Consider the following 25,036-nt stretch of genomic DNA (forward strand, 5'->3'; position numbering starts at 1 on the left):
ACTTTCAGCACCAAGTTAAAGAGTCCTATTTCAATGAAAAGAAAAATATTCTAGAGGTAGTAATGTTATGTTTGGCATTCCGTTGGATTTAGGATTAAAAAAAGTTTAATTTAGTTCAAAATTTGTACTAATTCTTCTTTTAATTTCAAATCCAAAACACCAATTCGGTATTCCCAAACATAACATAATTATTTTTGTACAAGTTTTTCATATTATTTTTTAGTAATTAATTTTCATAAAGAATGAGAATCTACTGACAGGTATACATAGTTATTTTAATTCTATACATTCTTGGGGTCATTGGGTAATCCGAAGTAAGGGAACGGGCCTTTCCTAGGTGGTCAGTTTGTTAGAGGAAAGAAAGAAATAAGGGGCGAATGATAGTTATAAATTTTAACCGACACACTCCTCCCACATTTGAAATGGAGGAATATGGCGGAGGGGTAAGAAAATAGTTTCTCAACTCACCAAGTGCTCCTCTACCCCAAGGGATTGTGAGGGTTCGAGCAGGTAAGGTAAGGTAAGGACAAATGAGTGCATGAGTTTCTTGCTAATTAAAATTAAATTAAATTAAAATAAAATAATAAAAAGTTTCTCAACTCCCTCTTTTCCCTTCTCTTTCTCCCCCTTCCATTCACGTTCGCTTTTCATCCTTTCTTCTACTTTTCTACCCTACCAAACAGGCTCCTCAACTAAATTGCATAGTATTTATTGGCCTGTGACAGAAAATCCATCAATATTTCATTGGCTATTTTAGCAAGTGTTTCCACTTGTGTGGAATAAATGAGTAACTCATAATTCCTCAAATTTTTGAAGATATGGCAATTTTGATACATCATATAAAGATTAAGGCTGCCAAAAACCATGTTTGAAGATACGCGTCTGTAATTGTTTTTCATGTACAAGAGTTCCAACAACTTTCCAAATAGAAGACAGTAAAGGGCTGCAAGTCAATAATGCAAGAAGAGTTTTTAACGAAAACACTTACTGCCAATTGCTGACAATGATCGATCACTAACAATAACCCGGCAATATCTGGCAAATTCTACTTCTTTCAAGGCCTCCGGCAACACCCCTCATAAGTTGTTTCCATCTTTATTTTCCAGAGTCGTCATTCTTTGCGCTTGTGAAAGAGCTACACGGAAGATCTTAAACAAGGATGGATAAGAAACCACAGGAGTAAATTAATTTTGAGTCGGTCACAGAGAATTTAAATTCACCACTTACAATTTGATGCTGTCAAAGTTAACTCAAGAAAAACATAACAGCATCAGATACATTCATGACATTATCCATAAAACGCTGTGTGTATATATTTTCAACTCATGTAATTAGACAAACATTCTCATCAAAAAATATAATGAAAAATAAAATAGAAAACTACGAAACATTAGCCACCACAACTCCATGCAAAGAAAAAAGGATCAAGTTCTCCATCCCTATAATAAGCCAAAATTGGTATGAGGGGACGCCCAAAGAGAACCTGCAAAGAATTAAATAGCCTCAGATAAATTTCAAGTTTTTGACAACTAGCTTACTTTTTATTAACTAGTATAAATCATACCTTAAAAATTAATTCTAGGCTCGAGATTGTTTTTGCAGGTAAATGAACCATCTTGTTGAACTGTCGGACTCTAATCTTGCATAGTTCTGCCACGACACATTCAAATGGATAATGAACAAACAAAAAAAATCAGAATTATGGCATAAATATACAGAAACAAAAATATGAATGTGAACAATTACACAAAACTATGATTAACAGTAATATGAACCTGCGGAAGTTGGCTGAAGTTTGCCAAGTTGGATTGCTCATTAGCATGTAATGGGTGAAAAATAATTAAATAATTCAGAAGCAATGTTGACATGTCACACAATGATTAATTCCTATGTAATTGCCTCAAATGTCTTATCTATAAAACTATAAAATTTGTAATTGTCCCAGCATGCATGCCATTCCAAAGATGGATCAGTTGAAGCAGTCTCCTAAAATAATAAAATAAATCATTCAATCATCATAATTTATGGACTTGGCATTACAGATAAATTTTAAAAACATATAAATGATGAAATAGTTTGGCATGGACACTTCAATTACCACATGACTTTTCACGTTGCAATTTTGTCAACAATATGTGAAGCAGTCATACCAGTGGTGGGTACAATACTATCATTCATGACTGTCAAAATGCTTTGATGAACCTGTAGATGCAACATTCTAATGTTCTATAATCAAAATGTAGTGACGAAAGAGTAGCAAAATATGTAAATGTTACCTTTTCCATTTTTTGCACTTCCTTTCACCAAGTCATTTATGCCCCCCACATGCGTTAGCTGAAACGGCAATAGCTTGTGGAGAGGAACATATCTTTCATTGTGCAGCTGTGGAAGAAAAGGAGGATGACAATACAAAATTGCCAAAAAGGACGCAGCATCATGGAACCAAAGAGGTTTCTTCATATCTTCATTCAGAGACCTATAAACACAGCATTTAAACAAAAACTCAATAAGCAAAAAAATGATATAACTTGATATACCAAAGATCAATGAAATTGATAAAAGGTTACGCATAAAAATACCTTCTTCCCTTTTTGAACTATTTCGTCAACTATGGATTCTTTCTGAAGGTGGACGACTTTTTCTTTGCGCTTTTAAAAGGAGTAAGCAACCTATTGCCAACGCTTCCTATTCCATGGAGCTCATGCTACCATTCAATTGCTGGCACCGATGACTTGATTAATTTGTCTAGTCTCGCAACTGGAGTCAATTGCAAGGAGCGTCTCCTTTGCCTCCTTCAATAATTTAATTAAAACCTCACATTTATAATCAGACTCTGCTCCAAGCTCTTGAAGTTCGTGAAACAGTGGATTCAACTTATTACTGCGGTGTCTTTGTTCATTATTGCTATAATCATCGTAAGCATTTTCCATAAAAGTGTACCCACGCTTAATGTCCTTTCGCCAACGTTCAAGAATATAATGAGATGGAACCTCATTCATCTTTTCTTTCATCATCACAGAGATTGCATGTCTACACAAAATACCCTGAAATTCAAACAAGTGGCATAAGCATTGTACTTTACATTCAGTCTCATTGTAAACAACCTCATAATTCATCTCCTCTGAATATATGCCATCTTTTTGTACAACACTTTCTGTCACTTCAAATGTGGACATTGGACCTTCTCTCTTAATGACAGAGACATTGCAATAAATCAAACCCCTCATCTCATCTTGAAATAGCTTAAAGATCTCATTAGTGTAAGCATTCTGGAACTGTTTTTCAATAGAAAGAACAGTTATTGTTGGGATGGTAGAACTGAAAGAAGCAAGATCTGCCTTTCTTTCTTTCTCAACTTTACTCTTCAAGGCATTGTCATAATGTTCAACAAATTGCTTCAAGGTGGTTTTTGAATGAACATACTCATCAAAAAAAGCATTCATGCCTTCACCTCGTTGGGTAGTTGACATTCCAGCCCAAAAGGTCCATTTCACATATAATGGAACCCAACAATGACGATCAGCATATAACGACTTCAACCATTCATTATTCTCAAGGTTGTATTCAATACTCATTTCAGCCCAACTTTTTTCAAACTCATCAGGCTGAACTGATTCATACACGATATTTTCAAAGATCTTCTTAATCATTTTATACTGCGCAAGTCCCCCCAATTTCACAGGAAGCTTTTGCATGATATGCCAAAGGCACAGACGATGCCGAGAATCAGGAAACACCTTTAGGACTGCTTCTTGAATAGCCTTGCACTCATCTGTAACAATAGCTTTTGGAGCACACCCTAGCATACATGCCAACCATGACTTAAATAACCAAGTATAAGTATCGGTATCCTGATTAGATAGTAAACCACAACCAAGCAACACAGACTGCCCATGATGGTTCACCCCAACAAATGAAGCCAACGGCATGTCATACTTTTTTGTGAGGTATGTAGTATCAAAAGTGATAACATCTCCAAATGACTCGTACATGGCCCTACACCTTGAATCAGCCCAAAACACATTCCTTAAACAGCCTTCGCCATCCATATCAATCATGAAAAAGAAGTTTGAATTCCTATTTTGCATGCGATAAAAATAGTTACAAAGGGCTTCAGCATCTCCAAATCTAAGTCTCAACTGTCCTGTTAACAGCAAATTTTCGAAGCCACAAGCTTCAACAAATGAATGGAAATTTTTACTCCTCTTTATACCCACCAAGTCATTTAATTCCAATTTTCTTTTGACATGAGAATCTAATGCCTTGTTACACCTAAGTCGTACCTTTCCCGGATTCAAAGCATGATTATGATCAAGATAAACACGAGCAATAATGAACCTTCCATCATCTTTAGCAGTAACATTAATTTTGGCCTTGCAATTGGTCTTAGTTGAAGGCCTTGGGTGATAAGAGTCTTTTGCTGTTGATACTGACTTACCATGCTGAGCACATGCAAGTGAAAAGTATCTTGATTTGCCGTCATTTCCATTCTTTACACTAATTTTTGTCACACCAAAACCCAGACGCTGGGCATAGTTGTTGTAGAAATTACGAACTTCTTCCTCGGAATAAAAAACCATCCCAGCCTTAGGTTTTTCCCCTTCATCCCCAACTAATACTCCTTCTAACTCTTGCTCATTTGTTCTATCATCATTGCCAATCTCCTGACCACACGGCATTTTATTGTCCTCATTTATCATCATTTGCACATGAGAATCTTCTTCCATTCCTAATAAAATAAAAAGATGGTAAGTACTTGATCATACAAAGAAGCAACTACAAAAAAGAGAGAATAAATTATACAGCATATTTACCCAAAATTTATGTGCATGCTAGCTAGCTTTGAATTGAAAAATAACATTACCTATTTTTTTCAACAAATAAATCAAAAGAATTCAAATTGAAATCCTTTCTAACTGTGTTATACCACCCGAAATTAAAGGATTAGAAGGAATATTGATTTCAAAATTTGACATTGTCTCTCTCTAAAGAGATATGTATAGAAATCCTTCTCATGAGAAGCATGAAAGAATAATAATGTATGATAAAATAAATTAGTTAGAAAGGACTAAGGAGTCAACATCCACCGCTTATTAGTCCCATAATAAAAAGCTTGCAACATGAAGTCAAAAGCATAGACACATAATGGTAACAACTAACATGCTATGGTACTAATTTTACTATGCATCTGTCTCATTAAATAAAATCTGAAGCAAAGTGTAGTAAACAAGAGATGCATCTTTTTTTTTTCCAGCAAGCATAAGATATCATCTTATTCACATAACAAGCAACAAAGAACACATAGTACCATACAAAAGCTGTAAAAAAATTAAAAATATATCAGGTCAGTTTAAACCAATACCTCAGATTTCATTACAGTTGATTCTTCCTATGAAAATTGGAATGGTTTTTGTATTTCTCTTGTTGAGAGCAAGCTTCTCGGGAGCAAAAGAAGATGAACAGACAATGTAAGCTAGAGTCCGAGTGTGTAGAAGATTTTTGGTAATGGCAAAATGGCCCAATGTTGTTTGCCACCTGGGCAGCCAGGTGGATTCAATGAATTGTGTCAGTTAACTAGTTCAGCCTAAGTAGCATTGCCCTTGAAACATTATGTTATAGAATATTAGATAATATGAATATTAATAAGTCATGTTCTCTTGTTCTTGGATATGAGAATTTGATAAATCAACCCTTAGACACACAATGCTATAGCACAGCAACGGATGTATCCTAATTCATGTAGCATAATTTAATACTGCCACAATGTCTTAAAGCGAGTATACAGTCTGAGTCTGAACTGTAATTGAGCCTATATTGTTTTTCATTTCCTATATGGTTTTTCATTCACATGAACACTCACAGGGAATCTCTAGAATAAGCCCCAGAGTAAGCTCTTACTTGAAAAATTACTGATAAGTTAAACGCCTTCGACTCTAGAGTCATGCTTCTAAAGTTGACTGGACGCCAACCTATTGATCAAGCTCAAGTCCATATAGAATCATGGACGAAAATAAAGTCAAGATTGTTCTATCTCACAAGTAGTACAATAATCTACCAATTGAGCATTGTGAGATTTATCACTCTTGGCAATTAATTTGTCCATATATATATATATACATTCACAAGTTTAATTTGTCCATATTATGTGGCCTAAAACAATGTTTTGTGTAATTTGCAATGAGAAAACTGTCACTTCTATGTAACTAAAAAAGTTGATAGCTGAACTGGAGTTGTCTGTCATTAGTCTCTTATATCTTGGTGTTCCTAGCAGAGGGGACTCAATTTTCTGTCGAATTCAGGTGTGTAACATGGTGACCGATGATTTAATGAAAAATACAATCGTTTATAACAGATCTGAAAAGTTCAATTTGTGTGCTTGTTGCCAATAGGCCAGGCTAAGATCTCTCGTTCAAAATTATAGATTATTTCACTCACTTTCCTATACTCATGTGCATCACATTTTAGTGACACTGCATCCATTTATTGAAGCCATTACCCTACTACGCTAGTCATGTCAGTCTGGTGTGTTATAATCAGAGGCTGACTAAAAACTTAATCCTATAGCTATATAGCAAAAACTGGATGTACTTAGGCTCTAATTTGCACTTTCATGCTTGACAAACCTAGCTTTTATTATTGCACCAATCACTGCCTGTGCCAGTGGGGCTTCAACGAAAAGAGCCACATGGAATTTTAGGGTTCATGTCCTGTCTGGGATTGTCAAGTCGAGAGGGGTCTTCAAGGTCAGCTTGTTTTGGATCGACCACTGCCTAGCCACGATGGAGACTTGTGCAACATAGAACTCGTTTACGCGTGTCAATAGGCAATAAATATACGATCTGTGTGCATAAATATATGTACATGCATGTATATGTATACATATCTATTGAGACCAGATGAGGAGGAGTTTACTATATTAGTGAAACAGAGAAAATGATGCACATATATACACTAACCTACTTGGCAATCAAACACGATGTGATTGTTGCCGGAGTTGTGGTAGCCAATGTGTGGTTTTAGGTGAGGCTGCGGCTGCTTGGGTTGTCGTCGTCTTGGTACTTGCTTGGAGTGTGTAGCAGCAAGGGTTTTGTGAGTGTGAAAGAGGAGATTATGGTTGACCTAATTACGAAGTGGATGGGTTTTGAATATTTCAACTTAAAAGGGTTGAAATCATATGAGAAAGGTCGAGTAGGATTGGATTTGGCCGGACTTTATTTATGAATAAGATTAGAGGAGCACATGGTTCATTTTGATGATAGATTTAACCAAATTGATCCTGATAGTTGTCCTAAAAATTAGAAACGAATCGAACCGATCAAATTACATAAACTAAACCAATACGAGCGGACAAGAACAATTTAGATCAATTTGGCTTTACTGATAAGCTTACCTGAAAACGAAGTTATTTTATATCAACAATGTTTAGCCTAAATCAAGCCTTATTCAACTTAGACTTCCTTCCCATATTACCTACTTAAAAGTTTATTTCTATTTCTAAAATCATTTTCATTAACATAGAAGTTATGTAAAATGCAAACAAGATATATAATATAATTTTTTATAGAAAATTATAAAACAATTTTATAAATGTATATATGTTTTTATATATTTGTGTAAATTAGGTTTGAATAATATGTATGTATAACAATGGGTTTATGTGATGCAAGCCTATATCGACCAAACGTTACCAATCAATTAAATAAAAACATGCAAGTGTGTATACAAATAATCAAATATAATGGTGGAATTCAGATTGGTTCTTTTTTCTTCTTTTTTTAACTTCTACTAATATGTATGTAAAACAATGGGTCTATGTGATGCAAGCCCATATCGACAAAACGTTACCAATCAATTAAATAAAAACATGCAAGTGTGTGCACAAATAATCAAATATAATGGTGGAATTCAGATTGGTTCTTTTTTCTTCTATTTTTAACTTCTAAACCATGAACTGAACTGAACTGAACCAAACAAACCGAATGGTTCCACCATTTTTGGAACCAAAAAGGAACCAATGAGCCACAAAACACTGAATCCCGCGGTTAATTGGATTGGATCAGATTAATGGTTTGAACAATTCCTTCCGCATCCCTAATTAAAAACAAAATAAATGGTTTAAGAAGTCTTATTAATGTGCATAAACTTACTATTATAAAATGTGTATATATACAGACACTTCGGCCCTTTAGGTGTGTCCATGCTTCTTACGTGGGCTTATTATTTTATGAGAATTCATGACATCATAACTCAATTAACATGCTATGGTAGGACTTTTACCATGTAATTGTCTCTTTGACTAAAATCTGAAGCAAAATGACATTAATATGAGAAGCATCTTATTCTATATATGAACAACATAGAACACATATTTCATACAAAAGCTATAAAGATATATCAGGTCAGTTTACACGTATACCTCAGACTTGATTCCTTCCTATGAATATTGGAACAGTTTTTGTATTTCTATTGTTCAGGGAGGTTCTCGGGAACGAAAGATAATGAACAGAAAATTTTGTGAAGCTTTTTGGTGATGTCAAACGGCCCACTGTTGTTTGCCACATGCATTCAGCATATTGTATAGGTTAAGTAGTTCAGCCTTAAGAGCATTGTCCTCAAAACATTATTTTAAGAAGAATATTAGATAATATGAATATTAACAAATCATGTTCTCTTGTTCTTGGATATGAGAATTTGATAAATCCAACCTTTAGACACATAATCCTACGGCATTGCAACCTTAAATAATGTTTTGGGTAATTTGCAATGAGAGACCTATTAATTTTATATAACTAAAAATCTTGACAGCAGAAATAGAGTTTTCTGCCATTGCTCTCTTAAATCTTGGTGTTTCTAGGAGAGGTAACTCATCGGTATTTCCTGTTGAGTTCAAGTGGCATAATAATGTATGGCAAAAAGCCCTACAATTACAAAATGGCGATGTATGATGTAATGAAAGAAATGACCGTATATAACAGAGTCGAAAAGTGTAATTTTTCTGGTTGTTGCCAAGAGACCAGACTAAGATATCTTGTAGAACATTATAGATTCTTTTCATTCCCTTTTCTACACCCATTGTACATCAGATTTTAGTGACACTGCCTTCATCTATTGAAGACTAGTGTGTTTAGTGTGTTTTCAAAGGATACTGAGTAGGTTTATAATTATATAACTAAAAATTGGGTGTGCTCAAGACTCTTTCTTGCACTTCCATAGTCCTTAGGTAGTTGTACTCTTACATTTTCCTTTTCTTACCCTAGCCAAGGGATCATGCAGTTCTAGGGTTCGTGTTTTCAAAGGAGTCTGAATCTAAACCCATCCTATGGCTATATAACTAAAAATTGGGTGTACTCAAGACTCTTTCTTGCACTTCCATCGTCCTTTGGTAGTCGCACTCTTACATTTTCCTTTTCTTGCCCGAACCAAGAAATCGTGCAGTTCTAGGGTCTGTGTTTTCAAAGGAGACTAAATCTAAACCTATCCTATGGCTGTATAACTAAAAAATGGGTGTACTCGAGACTCTTTCTTGCACTTCCATCGTCCTTAGGTAGTCGTACTCTTGCATTTTCCTTTTCTTGCCCGAGCCAAGGTATTATACAGTTCTAGGGCGTGTTTTCAAAGGAGACTGAATCTAAACCTACCCTATGGCTATATAACAGAAATTTCGGTATACTCAAGACTCTTTCTTGCACTTTCATCGTCCTAAGGTAGTCGTACTCTTACATTTCCTTTTCTTGCCCGGGCCAAGGGATCATTCAGTTCTAGGGTTCGTGTTCTGTCTCGGATCGACAAATCCAGAAGGGTCTTCGAGCTCAGCTCGTGCTCGATCGAGCTCTAAGTGGACACGATGGAGATCTGAAAGAACTCGAGCTCGACTCAATTGAGCTCGTTTACGCGTCAATAGGCAATAAATTTACGATTTGTGTATACAATATGTATGTGCGTGTATACAATATGTCTACTGAGACCAGATGTGAGAGAAATTAGTGAAACACTGAGAAAGATTGAGATATTTAGACTAACCTGCTTCGAAATCAAACACGATCTGATTGTTGTCGGCGTTGTGGTCGCCGATGGGTGATTTCCGGTGGTTTCCCGTTTGCTTGGGTCGTCGCCGGCTTGTTGCTTACTTGGGGTGTGTAGCAGCTAGGGTTTGTGTGAGACGCTGCTTGTGTCGTCTTCGTCGTCGGCTTGTAAATTGCTTCGGTGTATGAAAGAGAAGATGCTACTAGGGTTGACCTAACTACAAAGTGGATGGGCCTTCTATTATAACGTAAAAAGGTTGGTTGGGTTGGGTTAGTTTTGGCTAGGGCTTTATTTATGTGATTTAACATTGGGGGTTGACATGGTTCTTTGGAGAGGATAAATACAACAAAATAATTGAACCAAACCAGTCTGACTATATAAAGTGAACCAATAGGAATTGTACAATAAATGTCTAGATCTATATTTTTTTATTCTTATATTTTTTTTGGCAAGATAAGAAGTGTTAGATGATAAAGTCGAACTTTGGCATTTCAAGGTTCACAGAGGCACTATTTCACTAGGCTATCAAAACAACTGCAATCGATGGATTTGATTTTAAGGATAAGTTTTATCTAAAAATGTGCTATAAGATTTATCTTAAGATGTATATAAAGTTCTTGTATTATTACTTACTTAAAATGCATTTCTAATTCTAAATTCATCTACAAACATAACAATAATGCAATGAATAATATGGTTTATACCAATTACCTTATTTGAGGTTTATCAATATTTCACATAAATCTCTTTATGTTTTATAATTCTACTTATATCCTCTAAGATTATGTTTTAACCCAACAGATTTTCAATACCTTAAGGGCGCCTGAATGCAACAAACCTCATGGAAGGTAGGTGGGATTATAAAAATGGATAAAATGTCAGTTACGGGCAAAATGACATCTTAAACCTCATATAATTTATGGGCAAAATGGTAAAATAATATAATATCATTACCAATTCTATTGATGTTCGTAAATTAGTTTTAAGGTTTGAAAATATGCATGTATAACTTTGTGTGTAATGTGATGCAAGTATATAGCCGGAATGACCATTCAAGATCATTACATTGGAAAAGAAAGATAATGAAAATTCATTTCATATCTCAACCTACGAAATGACTGATGGATTGTTACAAATGATATCATAGCTTGACTGAGTTGAAAGTGTGCCGACGGAAACTTTAGACTTCCAAGAGAGGTGGATTGTGATGACCATGTGGATGGGTGCGAGACACTGACAGGTTATTACACTAGACGAGTTATAGGTACACAATCCCACATCATCTGGGTAAAGGAAAGGTGAAGTGCTTATATGTGATGGTGTTATCTCCAGTTAGTACGAGACCTTTTAGGGTAAAATTCAAGAGCAAAACTGAGGAAGTCACAATAGCCTCTTGAATGAAATTTGTGATGGAATAACATAGAAGATTTCTGATCTGTGATCAGAAAAAGTTGAAATAAATCATTGTACAGGGTAAAAACCTTGTCGTCAAAGAACGTTGGTTGCACTATACAACCATCGAATGGATATGAGTACCGTGTCTGTAAATTTTGGTTTGATAGGGTTTTTTATTTGATTAAATAAAGGAGAAAATAATCTTGATGAGTAGGGTTTCTGGTTTTGATTAAATAAAGGAGAAAACAACCTTGATGATGGAACTATTGGATTTATATGAATCGTCTTTACAATCTCTTATTCTATTTGATTTCTAATTTGATTAGGCTGGGAATTGGGTTTAAAACTATTATATAAGGACATGCTTGGGATATTCTGTTTTTAACTATGTAATAAAAATGGCATATTTGGGTTTTAAAAAGTTGTACTAAAACATCATTTTGGCTTCCGTGTCTTTTTAAAAGAGCGTTTTGGAGAAGCTAAATGCTCTTACAGAGCCCAAAAGCTTTTTAAAAAATTTAACCCAACACTACTCCAAACGACTTCCAAACTCAAAAGGCCAAAAACAACGTTTGAAAAGCCAATCCAAACGGGGCTTTAAGGTATTCCTTCTTTCTCTTTTTAAGGACATTATCATTTTTCTATGATGTCTTATGTAGTCCTTCTTCACCCCCTTCTATCCAAATTTCTTCATTCCTACCAAACCAAACATAAATAGAACTATCTCAAAACAGGTAGCAAGATTCAAACTATATATATATGTATATATATTGCCAATATTTTGCAAGGATTGTGTTGTCTGAGTTGTTGGATTGCTTCTCGTGTCTAAGAGCCTGTGTTCGAGCCTTGCACCCTCCCCCCTTTCTAACCTCTAACCCCTACTATTTTTGCATTGGAAAATTTTAACAATTTTTGAATTTAAAAAAGAACCATTGACTTACAAAACACCAAATTGCACCGTTCAATTTGAATCAGATTAGATTGATGGTTTGAATGTTCCTTGTGCATCCCTAATTAAAATGAAAATAAATGGTTATGAAGTCTTACTCATAATGATTAAGACGGGCTTCTAATTTACCATTTTACATTTATATATATAGGGTAAAATGTGAAAAAAAAAAAAAAAAAACTCCAACTCTTAAGGGATGATTTTTATAATTTCTTGACGTTTTAAGAGAATTAAGTGTAAAAATAAAAGTTCTGAGTATAATTGACGAAATCATGAAATAATGAAAGTTGAAACTTTTTCTTAGAGTTTACCCATATTGTTTTGTAATTGGACCATTTCAATACAAGTAACCATAGAGCCTAAAATATTTTTTTTGTAAAATGTTTTTTTATGTAAAACCTTTTTTTGTAGAATATTTTATTTATTTATATTATTATTTGGTGTTTGGTAAAAGTTTTGAAAATATTTTTGGTATCTGGCTTCTATAAATATTTTGAATTAAAAGTAAAATTCTTATTTAAGTCATTGATTATTCAAATTTTCACCCACTATCAATGGTTCAATTATTTTTATACAAACAATAATAATTTTTTGACAAGAAATATAAAAAAATAATCAATTAATTTTTTAAAAAATGATAAGAAAACCGAAACAAATCTATCTATCAATTATGCAACAAGTGAATCTTTTTTTTTTCCTTTTTTTTTTTTTCACTTTACTTATCAATTTTTTAAGTTTTAGAAAGTAACATTACATGTTAATCCATTAATGATGACAAAAAAAAAAAAAAAAAAAAAAAAGAGAGGCAAATTGAAGAAACCAAAAATAGAAAATTGTATGATTGTTGTTAAAGAAGAAATTCGCCATCAGTATAGCACGTGTAAAATGACTCATTTCTTTCTCTCTCTAGACGCTCTCTTTCTCTCTCTAAACTCTCTCTAGACTATTTTTTGACCACTGTTTAACTATTCATGTATTTGATTAATGTTTTCAATGCCATATATTTTTGTTGAGGAGATCAAGAGTGAAATTGTTAGGCTCAAAAAACGACCTTCGGATGATTAATTGGTAAGTTATTTTAGTTAAGTTTTGAAAAATTATTTTCCCAAAAATATTTTTTAGAAAATGTTTTATGCGCAAACAAATAGAGCCTAAATGATTTTGTACATGAGGTTTTTTTTTGGCAACAATTTTGTACAAGAAGATTGGAAACACCAATATAACACATTTTTCTTAATATATTCTTAGCAGAGGTTGAATATTTTAAGTAACTATTTTTCATTAGATAATTTTATTATTTTTTATTTTTTATAAAGACATTCTACTATTATTTAATAAAATTACTATTATCAAATATGGTAACATAATATTAAAGGATATTATTATAAAATTAGTAATAGAAGTGTTCAAAAAAATAAATAAATTAAAAAATAATTTAATTCTAAAAAAATACTTATTAACAACTAACATACCTTTTTTTTGACACCTCTATTCATAAAAACATTTTTTTTTATCCCAACAACAATACAAACGCGATCTTAATGATATTAGGTGATGTTAGTTTAATTTTAAAAAATACAGCAAATGTGTACTAAATAGAATTTGGATTTATAGTTACAAAAAGAAAAAAGAAATAAAAAAAGGGAGAAATCAAATAAATAGGTACATAGAATGAAAAAAATTATTACATAAGCATTATATTTTTTACATTATGCCAATTGGCACACATAAATACGGAGTATAAATTATGAAATGAAAAAAAAAAAAAAAAAAAAAACAAACAAACAATGCTACTGTCAAGACATTTTTTTTTAATACGGAATACAAGGATAAATCATTCCTTTTCGAGCAAAGATTCCGTTTGTAGTGAATTTTGTCACCCTCGACTTCAATGGCTCCACCACTGTACACCATGTGATAATCATTCCTTGCTTTAGGTTTTGTTTCTTTCTCTACCAAAATTTGACTCACTAACTTCCCAGCCACAATCACGCCGGAATCCGGCGATGTCTTCACCGCCTCCGGAAGCTGCTTCGCCACCCATTTCGCCGCCTCCGCCGCCGTCACCGGCGGTCAACTCCACTGTTCCCCCTACCCCCGATAACACCACCACTCCGCCTTCTCCGCCCCCGCCGCCGCTGGTGGGGAATGGAATTTCGCCGCCGATTCTTCCACCGCCGGGAGGCCCGGGATCGCCTAATACTCAATTGATTGCGCTTGGAGTTGGAGTTGGGCTTGGAGGGGCAATTGTGTTGATCGCTGTGGGTATTTTTGTACTTTGGTACAAGAGGAAGAAGAGACGTCAGGCCTCTGTTACGCTCACACCTCCACAAGGGTCCAAAGGTGAGAATTTAAAGCTGTGTTTATTTGTGTAAACTGTAAACTGTAAACTGTTTATGGTTGTGAAGCTTTGAGTATTAAAAGCTATGTTTTTTTGGGTTACGTTAAGGGGTCTTTTTCTTGCTCGATGCTTCATTTATTTGCATAAACATTTGTATAGGTGGATTATTATTTCTTACAAAATTGGGTTTGACTTGGATCTCTTTATTTTGGTACTGAATTGGTCAATTGTGGTTTTGAATCTTCAGATAATTGAAAATTTTTAATTATTTTTTTATTTTTCAAATTGCTTATAATACACTAGTAATTTGCATATTAAAACGGTAAAATTTCAAACATCGCACCCCTCCACAGATCCCAGTTTGAATTAATAGTTTTTTGAGTTGTATTTTTTTGAGGAAGTGTAAGTACAGATCTATGACAGTGGTGAAGTCCTGAAAATGCGTTTTTTATGATAGAAGTTTCAAGTAGAGATTTTCTGATTATCCTTGATCAAGAGAAAAACCTGGTTTCTACGTGTGCAGATTAATTGTCTAGTTTAGCAATTTGATTTGGTTTTGGTTTCATGAATTTCTGTATACAAATTTAAATGAATCCATGAAATCATGTTTCTTCAGAAGATAATGTCAGTAAGGACGAGTACGGCTCAAAAAACTTTAAAAAGCAATTTAAAGGTCTTAATTTTTGCTATGGATGGCCTCGTAGATCCTAATGGTGAAGTGAAGGTGGTGATTGTAGAAGAGGTTAATGGCTTCAAAATCCATGGAAATAACCCCATAGCATTCATTGATGAGTTTATGACCGAATTCATAACATTGTGTTTTGAAGGGATTTAAGTGGGTGTAGAATAAGGGAATAGTTGTGTTTGCAAATTTTTGCATTTGAGGTACTCTCGATGCATGATTATTCACATTAATAGATTATCAGAGAAGTTAGTGTGGCATTGGTATATCTTCATGTTTCGGCTAGCATGTAGAGGAGGAGAGAAATCAAATTATCCAAGAGGAGAAAACTAATACGGAGTTTGGGTGAAATAATTTTTTGTTACAGACCATTGAAAAATCTCTGGAAGTTCTTCAGGGGAAGGATCTCCTTTGCAATTTTTTGGAATCATGCATGGTTAAGGAGTCACGTTCATATGGGGATGCTTATGGGAGTAAGGGTGCTATAGTGCACAAAGAGCTCAAACCTTGATTGAGATTTAGATTTTTGCATCGGTACCGTGATACCGTCGCCAAAGAGAGGGAAGTTGGTGATTGTGTAATGGGTGGACAAGGTGAGGAGACTGGCAGATGGTATGATTGAATGTTACATAGTGTGTTAGTGATAGTGGGTACATTTGCTTAGCAGGACCAAGTTGACCAGGATGACATGTTTCATCTGGTTGCAAAGATCACAATTGGATGAATACTTCCATTTGTTGACAAGTGGATAATGAACTTTTTGAGAAGTTGTAAAGGCACAGATTCTTGCATAAACACAAAACTTCTGAATGTCATATAGGTTTTCCATGAAGGAATATATGCTCAAGTACTATTTAAACTCAATAGGTATTCGTACCAATTGTTCTCAATTGAGAACAATATTTTTCAGGATGATCTTAGAAATGATTGTTTATCTGTAATTAGTTCAATCCGTGGTCTAGATGTCCCTTTTCCTCTGCAACATTGCCACTTATTGCAGTCATTGACTTTTTTGTTGCTTTCTCCAGGTGACCCTTTTGGTGGCCCACATCGGCATTGGCAACAGAATGCTCCTCCACCAACAGATAACATGGTAGGAACGCTGCCAAAACCCACTCCTCCACCAGGCATTGTATCGGAACTATCTACAGCGTCTGTTCCCACTCCCCCGCCAATATCTTCAGTGGACAACAGTTTGGGCTCTGAAAGGCCACACCCAGAACCATCCCCTGGCACTCTATATGGTTTCTCAAAGACCACATTCACATACGAAGAATTAGCACGGGCAACAAATGATTTCTCCAAAGCCAACCTTCTTGGCCAAGGTGGCTTTGGATATGTCCACAAGGGAGTCCTTCCAAATGGGAAAGAGGTTGCAGTTAAGCAGCTAAAAGTTGGAAGTGGGCAGGGAGAGCGTGAATTTCAGGCAGAAGTTGAGATTATTAGTCGTGTTCACCACAAGCACCTAGTTTCTCTGGTTGGATATTGCAGTTCTGGGATTCAGAGACTGCTGGTTTATGAGTTTGTTCCTAACAACACGTTGGAATTCCATTTGCACGGTGAGTCCTCAGCGTGATTACATAACTTGCTTCATTGCCATGGTGTCACCAACCACAATATGGTGGAAAGAAATTGATCTTATTCTATATTTGAAAATAAAAATAAGAAGAATGATCCGATTAACCAGAAAATTCTTAATATTTTTTTTGGTTTTTGTCCTTGTTTTGACTGCATATTTATGTGTGAATGTATATACACATATATATATGTTTGTATATTTAGAATCTTATTTAGGAGAGAAGGAAGACTAGGTAATTTTAAAATCTTAGTCTGGGGTAGGAAAAAAAATTCTAGTTTATCTATCAAGGATGTGATTTAGGAAGCCAATAGGGTGGTGTAGAGAATAGCAGAGTTGGGCCATTATCATCCTGATCGGGGTTGGTTGTGGGATAAAACCCGGTTAATCCCCTTATGCTGCATTTCGTGTACAGGAATGGAATGGAATGGAATGCAAGTGAAGAATGGAAATGGAATGGAATGGCCATTTTCATTTTATTGTTTGGTTGTAAATATGAAATGTGTAGGAATGAAATGATAATAAACATTCTAGTGTTTGGTTGGACCAATTTAAAATTTAGAATGGAATAAATTTCAAATTGAGTTATCCGAAATAACCCTCTTAATAACAAATAAATTAAATTAACAAAATGACATTCTTCTATAATTTTTTATAAATAAATGATGGCAGTAGCCGTGGTGGATGGTGGTGACAATGGTGGTGGAGGTGGAAGGCAATAGTGGTGTAGGTGGTGGTGTTGGAAGGCGGCGGTGGTGTTGGTAGAAGGCGGTGGTAGTACTGTGGTGGTGGTGGTGGTGGAAGGAGATAGTGGTGTAGGTGGCAGTGGTGGAAGCCAATAGAGGTGATTGCATGTGGTGGTGGTAGAAGGCAGTGGAGGTGCCGATAGCGGTGGTGGTGGTAGAAGGCAGTGGCGGTGAGGTTGGTGAAAAGTGGTGGCGGCGGTGGTAGTGGTGGTGGAAGGTGGTGACATTGGAAGGCAGTAGTGGTGGCAGTGGAGAAAGGCGGTGGGGGTTGCGTCAAAGGCAGTGTCGGTCATGAAAGATGGTGGTGGTGGAAAGTGGTGGGTGGTGGTGGTGGTGGTGGTGGAAGAAGGCGGTGGTAGTGAAAGGCAGAGGTGGTGGTGGTGAAAGGTGGAGGTGGTTGTGGTGGAAGGTAGTGGTGGTTTTTGGACTTAGAACATAAAGGTTTTTCGGGAATTTGACTTTTTAAAAAAAATTACTTGGGAATGGAATGACCATTTCATAAGTTTAGTTGTGGTATGGACTTTCATTCCCAGGAATATATTTTCACTTCAATGGAATGTTCATTCCCACTTTAAACAAAGGAATGGTTGAAATGGGCTTTTCATTCCATTCCTGCACACCAAACGCAACATTAGGTGAATGACCTTTTTGGTGCATACCGTGCATCTTTTCCTGGAGCTGCTTAATGTGCTTTACTTCATGACCTTCTTTTATTTTCATTTTTTTTTATTATTATTATTTTTTAATTTCATGAGTATTTATTACCTGTAGGTCATGAATCACTTTATATTATTTAGGGCGAATTGCAAAAAACCCCCCTCGACTTTCACCCTTTAGCAAAAAACTCCCCTTATGAATTCTTTTAGGAAAAAAAACCACTCAACTATCATGAGGGGGTATTTTAACTGCTGTTCGTTTAAGGGGTTATGTTTTGGACGAAAATACCCCTTAAACAGTTAAACGAAGCCAATCGGATCCAACTCTGCCCAAATTGCCATTCATGATTTTCCGACCAAACACCGGCGACAACTCAATCACCGCCATTCAAAGACTCGCCAACACAAGCAGCCTCCATGAAGGAAAAAAAAAACCCATGAGAAATTAATTTACAGAACATAATACTTCATCGGAGAAAAATTACACAACCACAACAAACTAAATTGAACATAATCTGAACTTGACTGTATAAATCACTCCAGTTTGTTAACATCCATCTTTTCCGGTGATGAGTTACGTAGAGATGAAGCGGACTAAACAACCGAGCATGAACCGGTGACGATGAACTGAGTCAAGACCAGATGGTGGCAATGCAAGGAGCGGTAGGACTGAACTTACCAACGGGCCACACAGCTATTCTTACCGGCAAGCATGGAGGACTTGTTATACTGGCGAGCATGGACTGTTGACTACGACGAGGCAAGAGTCGGGGCTCGGACTCTCTCGGAGTACTCGCTGGAGAACAGGTCGGTCTGAACTGGTCTTCACCAAACTTGGGGCTCGCCGGATAGAACTGGGTTGTGAGTTTGAAGCTTCGCCAGACTGATGGCTTTCTGGTCGTCAGCGTGTTTCAAGTTGATGGAGCTTCACGTCAGAATGAGAAGTGGGTCTTGAATAGGAGAACAAATCTAAACGGTGGTGAGTGGATTTTTGGCGGAGAAGTGGGCAGTCTTGCCTGCCGATGCTTGAACTCGGTTGTGACCAAGGATGAAGCGGCAGTGAGCAAGGTCCGCAAGGATGAACAGCGGGCAGCAAGAAGGAACGGTCGACAGTGATGAGGAATTGTGGATGATGCAGGTGATGATGGTGGTTGTAGAGCACGCAATTTGCAAATGCTGGCATCGTCAGATCTGGATGATGTGGATCCTTTGGACAGCTGAGGATGAGATTGGTGGTTCAGAGATGTAGAGGCTGGACAAGCCATGGCCGGAGTTCATGGGTTGATGGAGGCGTCGTTGGTGATGTCTTGTCGGTATCACCAAGACAAGTCAGAGATGCTCGAGAGTCCGACATGAGGGAGCGCGTGTAATGTTAAGGGTAATTTTGTCTGAAAATTTGCCTCAAAAAATAACTCAAACATAGGTTAGTTAAAATACCCCCCTCATGATAGTAAAGGGGTTTTTTTTTGCTAAAATAATTCATAAGGGGTTTTTTTGCTAAAAGGCGAAAGTCGAGCGGGGTTTTTTGCAATTTGCCTTATTATTTATTACTCAAACAAGTATACGGTGTATACCATTATCATCTTTACCATCATAATGATACATGCTTCATTCAGCAGCGCTGCTACACTTCTTCACGTGATTCTTACTTCAACAGAGCCATCAGACGGTCTCGTTCCCCTTTTCTTCTGTGTTTTGTTCATTAACTTACAGGAATCAGTACATCTAATAAAAAATGATTAGTTTTTTTTTTTTTTTTTTCCATTTTTTTCTTCTTGTTTTTTTAAAATATTAGAAAAGAACTTATTCTGATTTCAGCTTTTGATCTCCTAATGTTCCATCTCTCTAGGCACCATATGCAAGATGGAAGGCAATTGAAACCCTCCAAATCATATATTTTTAGGACTATTACATTATAACACCTTGTTTCAATGTCCAAAACCCTTTGTTTTCATCTCTAATTTTATAAGTACGATCTCATTGGAGAATATTAACATTGCAGAGAACGGGATACCTTCTATAAACTGGAAAACTAGGATGAAAATTGCTTTAGGCTCTGCAAAAGGATTGGCATATTTGCATGGGGATTGTGAGTTGCCAATGCTTACTATTTTCAATTATAACCATAGACATATCTTTTAATAAATATTTTAGGTTTGGCATCAGATACTCAACCATCTTGAAATGTACTATATCTACAGGTCAGCCCAAGATCATACATCGTGACATCAAGGCTTCAAATATTCTTCTGGATTACGATTTTGAGGCAAAGGTATTAACTATAGAATAGACATTAGTTTGTAAATTAAAGCTAACTTTGAAATTTAATATGAAATTTTTTCAGGGAAACTTTTGATAATTATTGCAAAAGTTGATTTCAATGATCCATGTTGTATATGGTATACTACTTTCTTTTTGTTCCTTTGGTTTATATTATTTGATTTTTTTTGGGTAGGGCAGGGACGAATTCTTGATGCAATGATAAAAGTTGGGGCTAAAAGCATGAAGATGGGTTGAGTATGGGAGTGGTCATTTTGTGAAAAGTAATACCGAAGGTGTATCTCCAGTCTTTCCAATTCTTCACCCTGCATAGGGACCAGTACTCAGTAATGGCCTTTAATTTTTTTTTTCTTTGTGGGGTTTGGTGATGGGGTGGGGGAAGTGTCAAACTTTGAATCTAATTTAGGATTTTTATAGATAACCACTTTTATTCTCCTTCTATTCATCATACCATCTGAGCTAGAGCCCATTGGTTTTGATCCCCTTCCTTACAGCTTAACGTATGTTACATGGACTCTTCTAAAGTAGTGAAGTACATGTGTCAGACACATATTGCTCGGACATGGGTATGGGATGTGTGTCCGAGACTTGGTTGGACATGTACCTAAAAAGTATATCCAATCATTCATTTTCATTGTATTATTACTTTAAAATGAGTTAAAAGCCTATATTGAACACTATATTATATAAAAACAATACTTTATTGTAGAAAATAAAATGATATTTAGTAGTGTACATGTGTCCTTCGGTTTAGAGATTTGACATGTCCGACGCATGGATACATACCCGTACCCCCCCGACATGCATATTCGAGTCCGTGTAACATAGAACTTAACCACTGGGTTTTGGGAAATTTAATGGACATGCTTTAGAACTTTGCTTGTTCATCTTTCTCAAATCGTTTCTTTTTATTGGACATGCTTTAGATCTCATTTTAGACGTGATGCAAAGATGTACAAACTGTCCTTATTTATTTATTTATTTTTACTTCTGTTATTTAATATGTATGCTTGAATCATTCATTCAGGTGGCTGATTTTGGTCTTGCTAGGTTCAATTCTGATACTGATACTCACGTCTCCACCCGCGTAATGGGAACTTTTGGGTAAGACATTTTTTTGGTTAGTTAAGTACTCACACACATATCATAAATTACCCACTACAGTGCTCGAACCCCTCACCTTCCCCTTGAGGGAGGAGAGGTTATACCATTGGGCCAATAGCCTATTGTCCCCCCACCCCAACTGAATGACATATGGTTTTGGAGTAGCTGATATCTTAAAAGGAGCATTTGATCTGATGTAATTCTTTCTATTTATCATTTTATATAGAGAAAATCAAGTTGATATTATATATCTTTTCATTCACATGCATACTCGCCACTTGCAGTTATTTAGCACCAGAGTATGCGCTTACTGGGAAACTGACTGATAAGTCGGACGTCTTCTCCTTTGGGGTCATGCTTCTAGAGTTAATCACTGGACGCCGGCCTATTGATAAAGCTGAATTCTACATGGATGATAATATAGTTGACTGGGTGAGTTTTACATTTTATCGCTGATACACTATTCTTTTAACAATTAAAGGTATTTTAAAATGTTGGAAGTAGTCCATCTAATGTGCCCTTAGCAATGTTTGAGTAATTTGAAATGTGAGGATTATTGTAACTAAGAATGTTGATAGCTGAAGTGGAGCTTTGTGCCATTGGTCTTCTGTATCCAAGGGCGTATCTAGGTGTTAGGATTGAGCCCACCACACACAAAAAAAAAAAAAATACTATAGGGAATTTTAGCCCAGCAAAAAAATATATATATTATTACTAGTATTAGCCCATCACCAAAAAAAAAACAAAAAAAATTACCAGCAAAAAAAATATATATATTATTACTAGTATTAGCCCACCCAAATTTTTTTTAGCCCACCCCATTAACAATTCCTGAATCCGCCCTTGTCTGTATCTTGGCGCTCTGAGCTGAGAGCAGTGAATATTTCACTTGCAGAGTTCAGGCGGTGTATTAATATATTAATATATCTTTGTATGGGCAAAAGCCGCAAGGAACGACATGGTAACTGATGATATAACAAAATACAGTACCACAATAGCGCTGAAATACAAAAATGTAATTTGGGCAGCCGATGCCAAAGGTGGGCTCATATCTTGATGGGCATAGATTTTTCTATTCATTTCCTTGTATATACTCTATGCACATCAGATTTTAGAGACACTCCCTCTATTTCTTAAAGCCATTACCCTATGTTGGTTAAGTCATTCTGCTGTGTGTTAAAAGGGGGCATTGACTATAAACTTATCCCTGGTTATATTTCCAAGAAGTGGCTGCCCTTAGACTCGAAACTGCACTCCCATGGTTGACTGCCCGAGTTCTGACAACCAAGCACTTGTCCTATATGAACTCCATGTATCAAAAGACAACTTAATGGAAGTGCAGAAACGATATCACGTAGGCCTTTTGTATGTAAGCGTGTGCATGCATGTTTAATATAGTCTCTCTCTCTCTCTCCAACAATTGGAGATTCTTGTTTAAAAAACTCTAGTAGCATGCAAAGATGACGCATATTATGATAAATTTTTAGGCAAGGCCTTTGCTGACAGAAGCTTTGGAAAGCAGCAACTTCAATACTCTTGTTGATCCAAGATTGCAGAAGGATTATGACTCTATTGAGATGGTTCGAATGGTTGCTTGTGCTGCTGTTTGTGTACGTCATTTGGCACGACTTAGGCCACGAATGAGCCAGGTATATCCGCTAGTTCCATTTGCTAACCATGTCTCTCCATTGAATCAAATAAATCCTGATTTGGAGTTTAATAGCTCACACATTTTTAAGGTGTGAACTGTAGGGCTCTCATATCAGTATCATTTACTTTAGGTTTGTTTGACTGTCTGAATACTACAATTCCATGCAAGTGATTCACTAATATGAGGGTGTAAGACGTTCTCTAGGTCTGAAGCCTCGGCCTGTTGGTGCGACTCCAGTAGTCTGTTCTTAGTCCAAATCCTTTTTTATTTTATATTTTACATCTCTGCCATCAAACCTCAAACTCCAGCCCTCATTACCTGAATTTTCATTTAGGCTCCGTTTGTTTGGACGTAAAATATTTTTCAGAAAATATTTTTTTTATTTTCTGGTGTTTGGTTGTCGTAAAATATTTACTAAGAAAAAAAATATTAAAATTGAACAAAAATAACTTATCCATCAATTTTCTGCAAGTTATTTTACATGCTCCGCCCGATGGACTCGACCTCAACCTCGACGTAAACCTTTGCCAAACACCGACAAAGTAAAAATAAAAGAATATTTTACCTGGAAAAAATAAAAAAAAAATTTCAAAAAGAATATTTTATGTCAAAACAAACGGAGCCTCAAGTTCAGTGACTTGTGACGTCTCCTGAAGTCCTACATCAGCGCCCTTATTTTTCTGTTAGTGTTTGACAAAAATTTCCACATCCTTTTTGTGTTCAAATGCTACAGGTTTTGATGAATTTGAAAGATGAAAGTTTGAATCTCACAAAGCTATTAGATTCTAAAAATTAAATCTGATATTATGCATGCCCGTACCCGTGCTTTTGATGCAGGTAGTCCGAGCTTTGGAAGGAAACATGTCTCTTGATGAACTAAATGAAGGTATTCGACCTGGGCACAGCACCGTCTACGGTTACCACGGGAGCTCGGATTATGATTCTGCCCAGTACAAAGAGGATTTGAAGAAGTTCAGGCAGATGGCATTAGAAAGCCAACAGCTCAATGCTAGTGAAGTAAGTGGCCCAACCAGTGAGTTTGGTCTGCAACCATCTGGCTCAAGCAGTGAAGGTCAACAAACGACTCAAGATATGGGCTCAAGCAGTGAAGGTCAACCAACTACTGGACTTGGAAATGGGAAAAATAAAGAAAAACTGGGTGAAACTTCTTGAAAACCAAATACATTTATGAGTAAAGAAAATTAGATAGAAATTCCTTGTGCCCTTTTTAGGTGATTGTGATGCTGAGTTTATAAATTATTTTCATTTTTTACTATTCATTTCCTTAATTCAAAGAATCATTGAGACATTAGAGTTTGACTCACCCCGACCAAATTAGATTATGAAAATGAAATTTAAAGAATTGCATGCATGGAAACATGTCTCTAGATGATGTACCGTTGATACATATGTGTTCGAATTTAACATTTATGCTGTCTAAATTTATTTCAATGGTGAGAAGTGGATAATGGTTTTATAATGAGACATTTTAGAAGTCTGTTGAGTGACACTCTGAAAGATCTCATTTTGTAAAATAGAAGTCAGTTTTATACCAAAAAGTAGAAACTAATGCAAAAGTTTCATAGGTGGCCTTGCTCCTGGTGAGTCTTGAGCACCACCACAGAGCAACCAT

General features: G+C 35.9%; 2 protein-coding genes across 3 annotated transcripts; one reads left to right on the forward strand and one right to left on the reverse strand.

Moving 5' to 3' along the window:
- Positions 1-1,160: 1,160 nt before the first annotated feature.
- On the reverse strand, positions 1,161-10,296 carry LOC132282575 (protein FAR1-RELATED SEQUENCE 6-like). The gene is made up of 5 exons (XM_059784303.1): positions 10,021-10,296; positions 2,580-4,729; positions 2,277-2,476; positions 1,565-1,650; positions 1,161-1,483 (listed from the first exon to the last, which is right to left on the reverse strand). Exon 2 carries the CDS (start codon positions 4,725-4,727, stop codon positions 2,712-2,714), a length of 2,016 nt encoding a protein of 671 aa, XP_059640286.1. The 5' UTR covers positions 4,728-4,729; positions 10,021-10,296; the 3' UTR covers positions 1,161-1,483; positions 1,565-1,650; positions 2,277-2,476; positions 2,580-2,711.
- Positions 10,297-14,172: 3,876 nt separating this feature from the next.
- Positions 14,173-24,775, forward strand: LOC132282913 (proline-rich receptor-like protein kinase PERK1). Of its 2 annotated transcripts, XM_059784739.1 has the most exons (8): positions 14,175-14,710; positions 16,419-16,949; positions 20,371-20,457; positions 20,570-20,640; positions 21,676-21,752; positions 22,037-22,184; positions 23,240-23,401; positions 24,241-24,775. In XM_059784739.1, exons 1-8 carry the CDS (start codon positions 14,374-14,376, stop codon positions 24,574-24,576), a joined length of 1,749 nt encoding a protein of 582 aa, XP_059640722.1. In that variant the 5' UTR covers positions 14,175-14,373; the 3' UTR covers positions 24,577-24,775. The 2 variants fall into 2 exon arrangements, with proteins under 2 accessions (XP_059640723.1, XP_059640722.1); XM_059784740.1 differs by lacking the exon at positions 20,371-20,457 and having other exon boundaries at positions 14,173-14,710.
- The last annotated feature ends 261 nt before the right edge of the window (positions 24,776-25,036 follow it).

Source organism: Cornus florida, unplaced genomic scaffold (genome assembly GCF_030987335.1).
Source record: "Cornus florida cultivar Cherokee Brave unplaced genomic scaffold, ASM3098733v1 CherokeeBrave_3.0.0_Hap2_Chr11, whole genome shotgun sequence".
Classification (NCBI taxonomy): domain Eukaryota; kingdom Viridiplantae; phylum Streptophyta; class Magnoliopsida; order Cornales; family Cornaceae; genus Cornus; species Cornus florida.

Bases quoted from the DNA above. Each gene is read 5' to 3' on its own strand.
- LOC132282575 (XM_059784303.1), bottom strand. From the start codon at position 4,727: ATGGAAGAAGATTCTCATGTGCAAATGATGATAAATGAGGACAATAAA.
- LOC132282913 (XM_059784739.1), top strand. From the start codon at position 14,374: ATGTCTTCACCGCCTCCGGAAGCTGCTTCGCCACCCATTTCGCCGCCT. The intron at 14,711-16,418 runs GTGAGAATTTAA...TGCTTTCTCCAG, and splicing joins ACCTCCACAAGGGTCCAAAG to GTGACCCTTTTGGTGGCCCA. The intron at 20,641-21,675 runs GTATTAACTATA...TCATTCATTCAG, and splicing joins ATTACGATTTTGAGGCAAAG to GTGGCTGATTTTGGTCTTGC.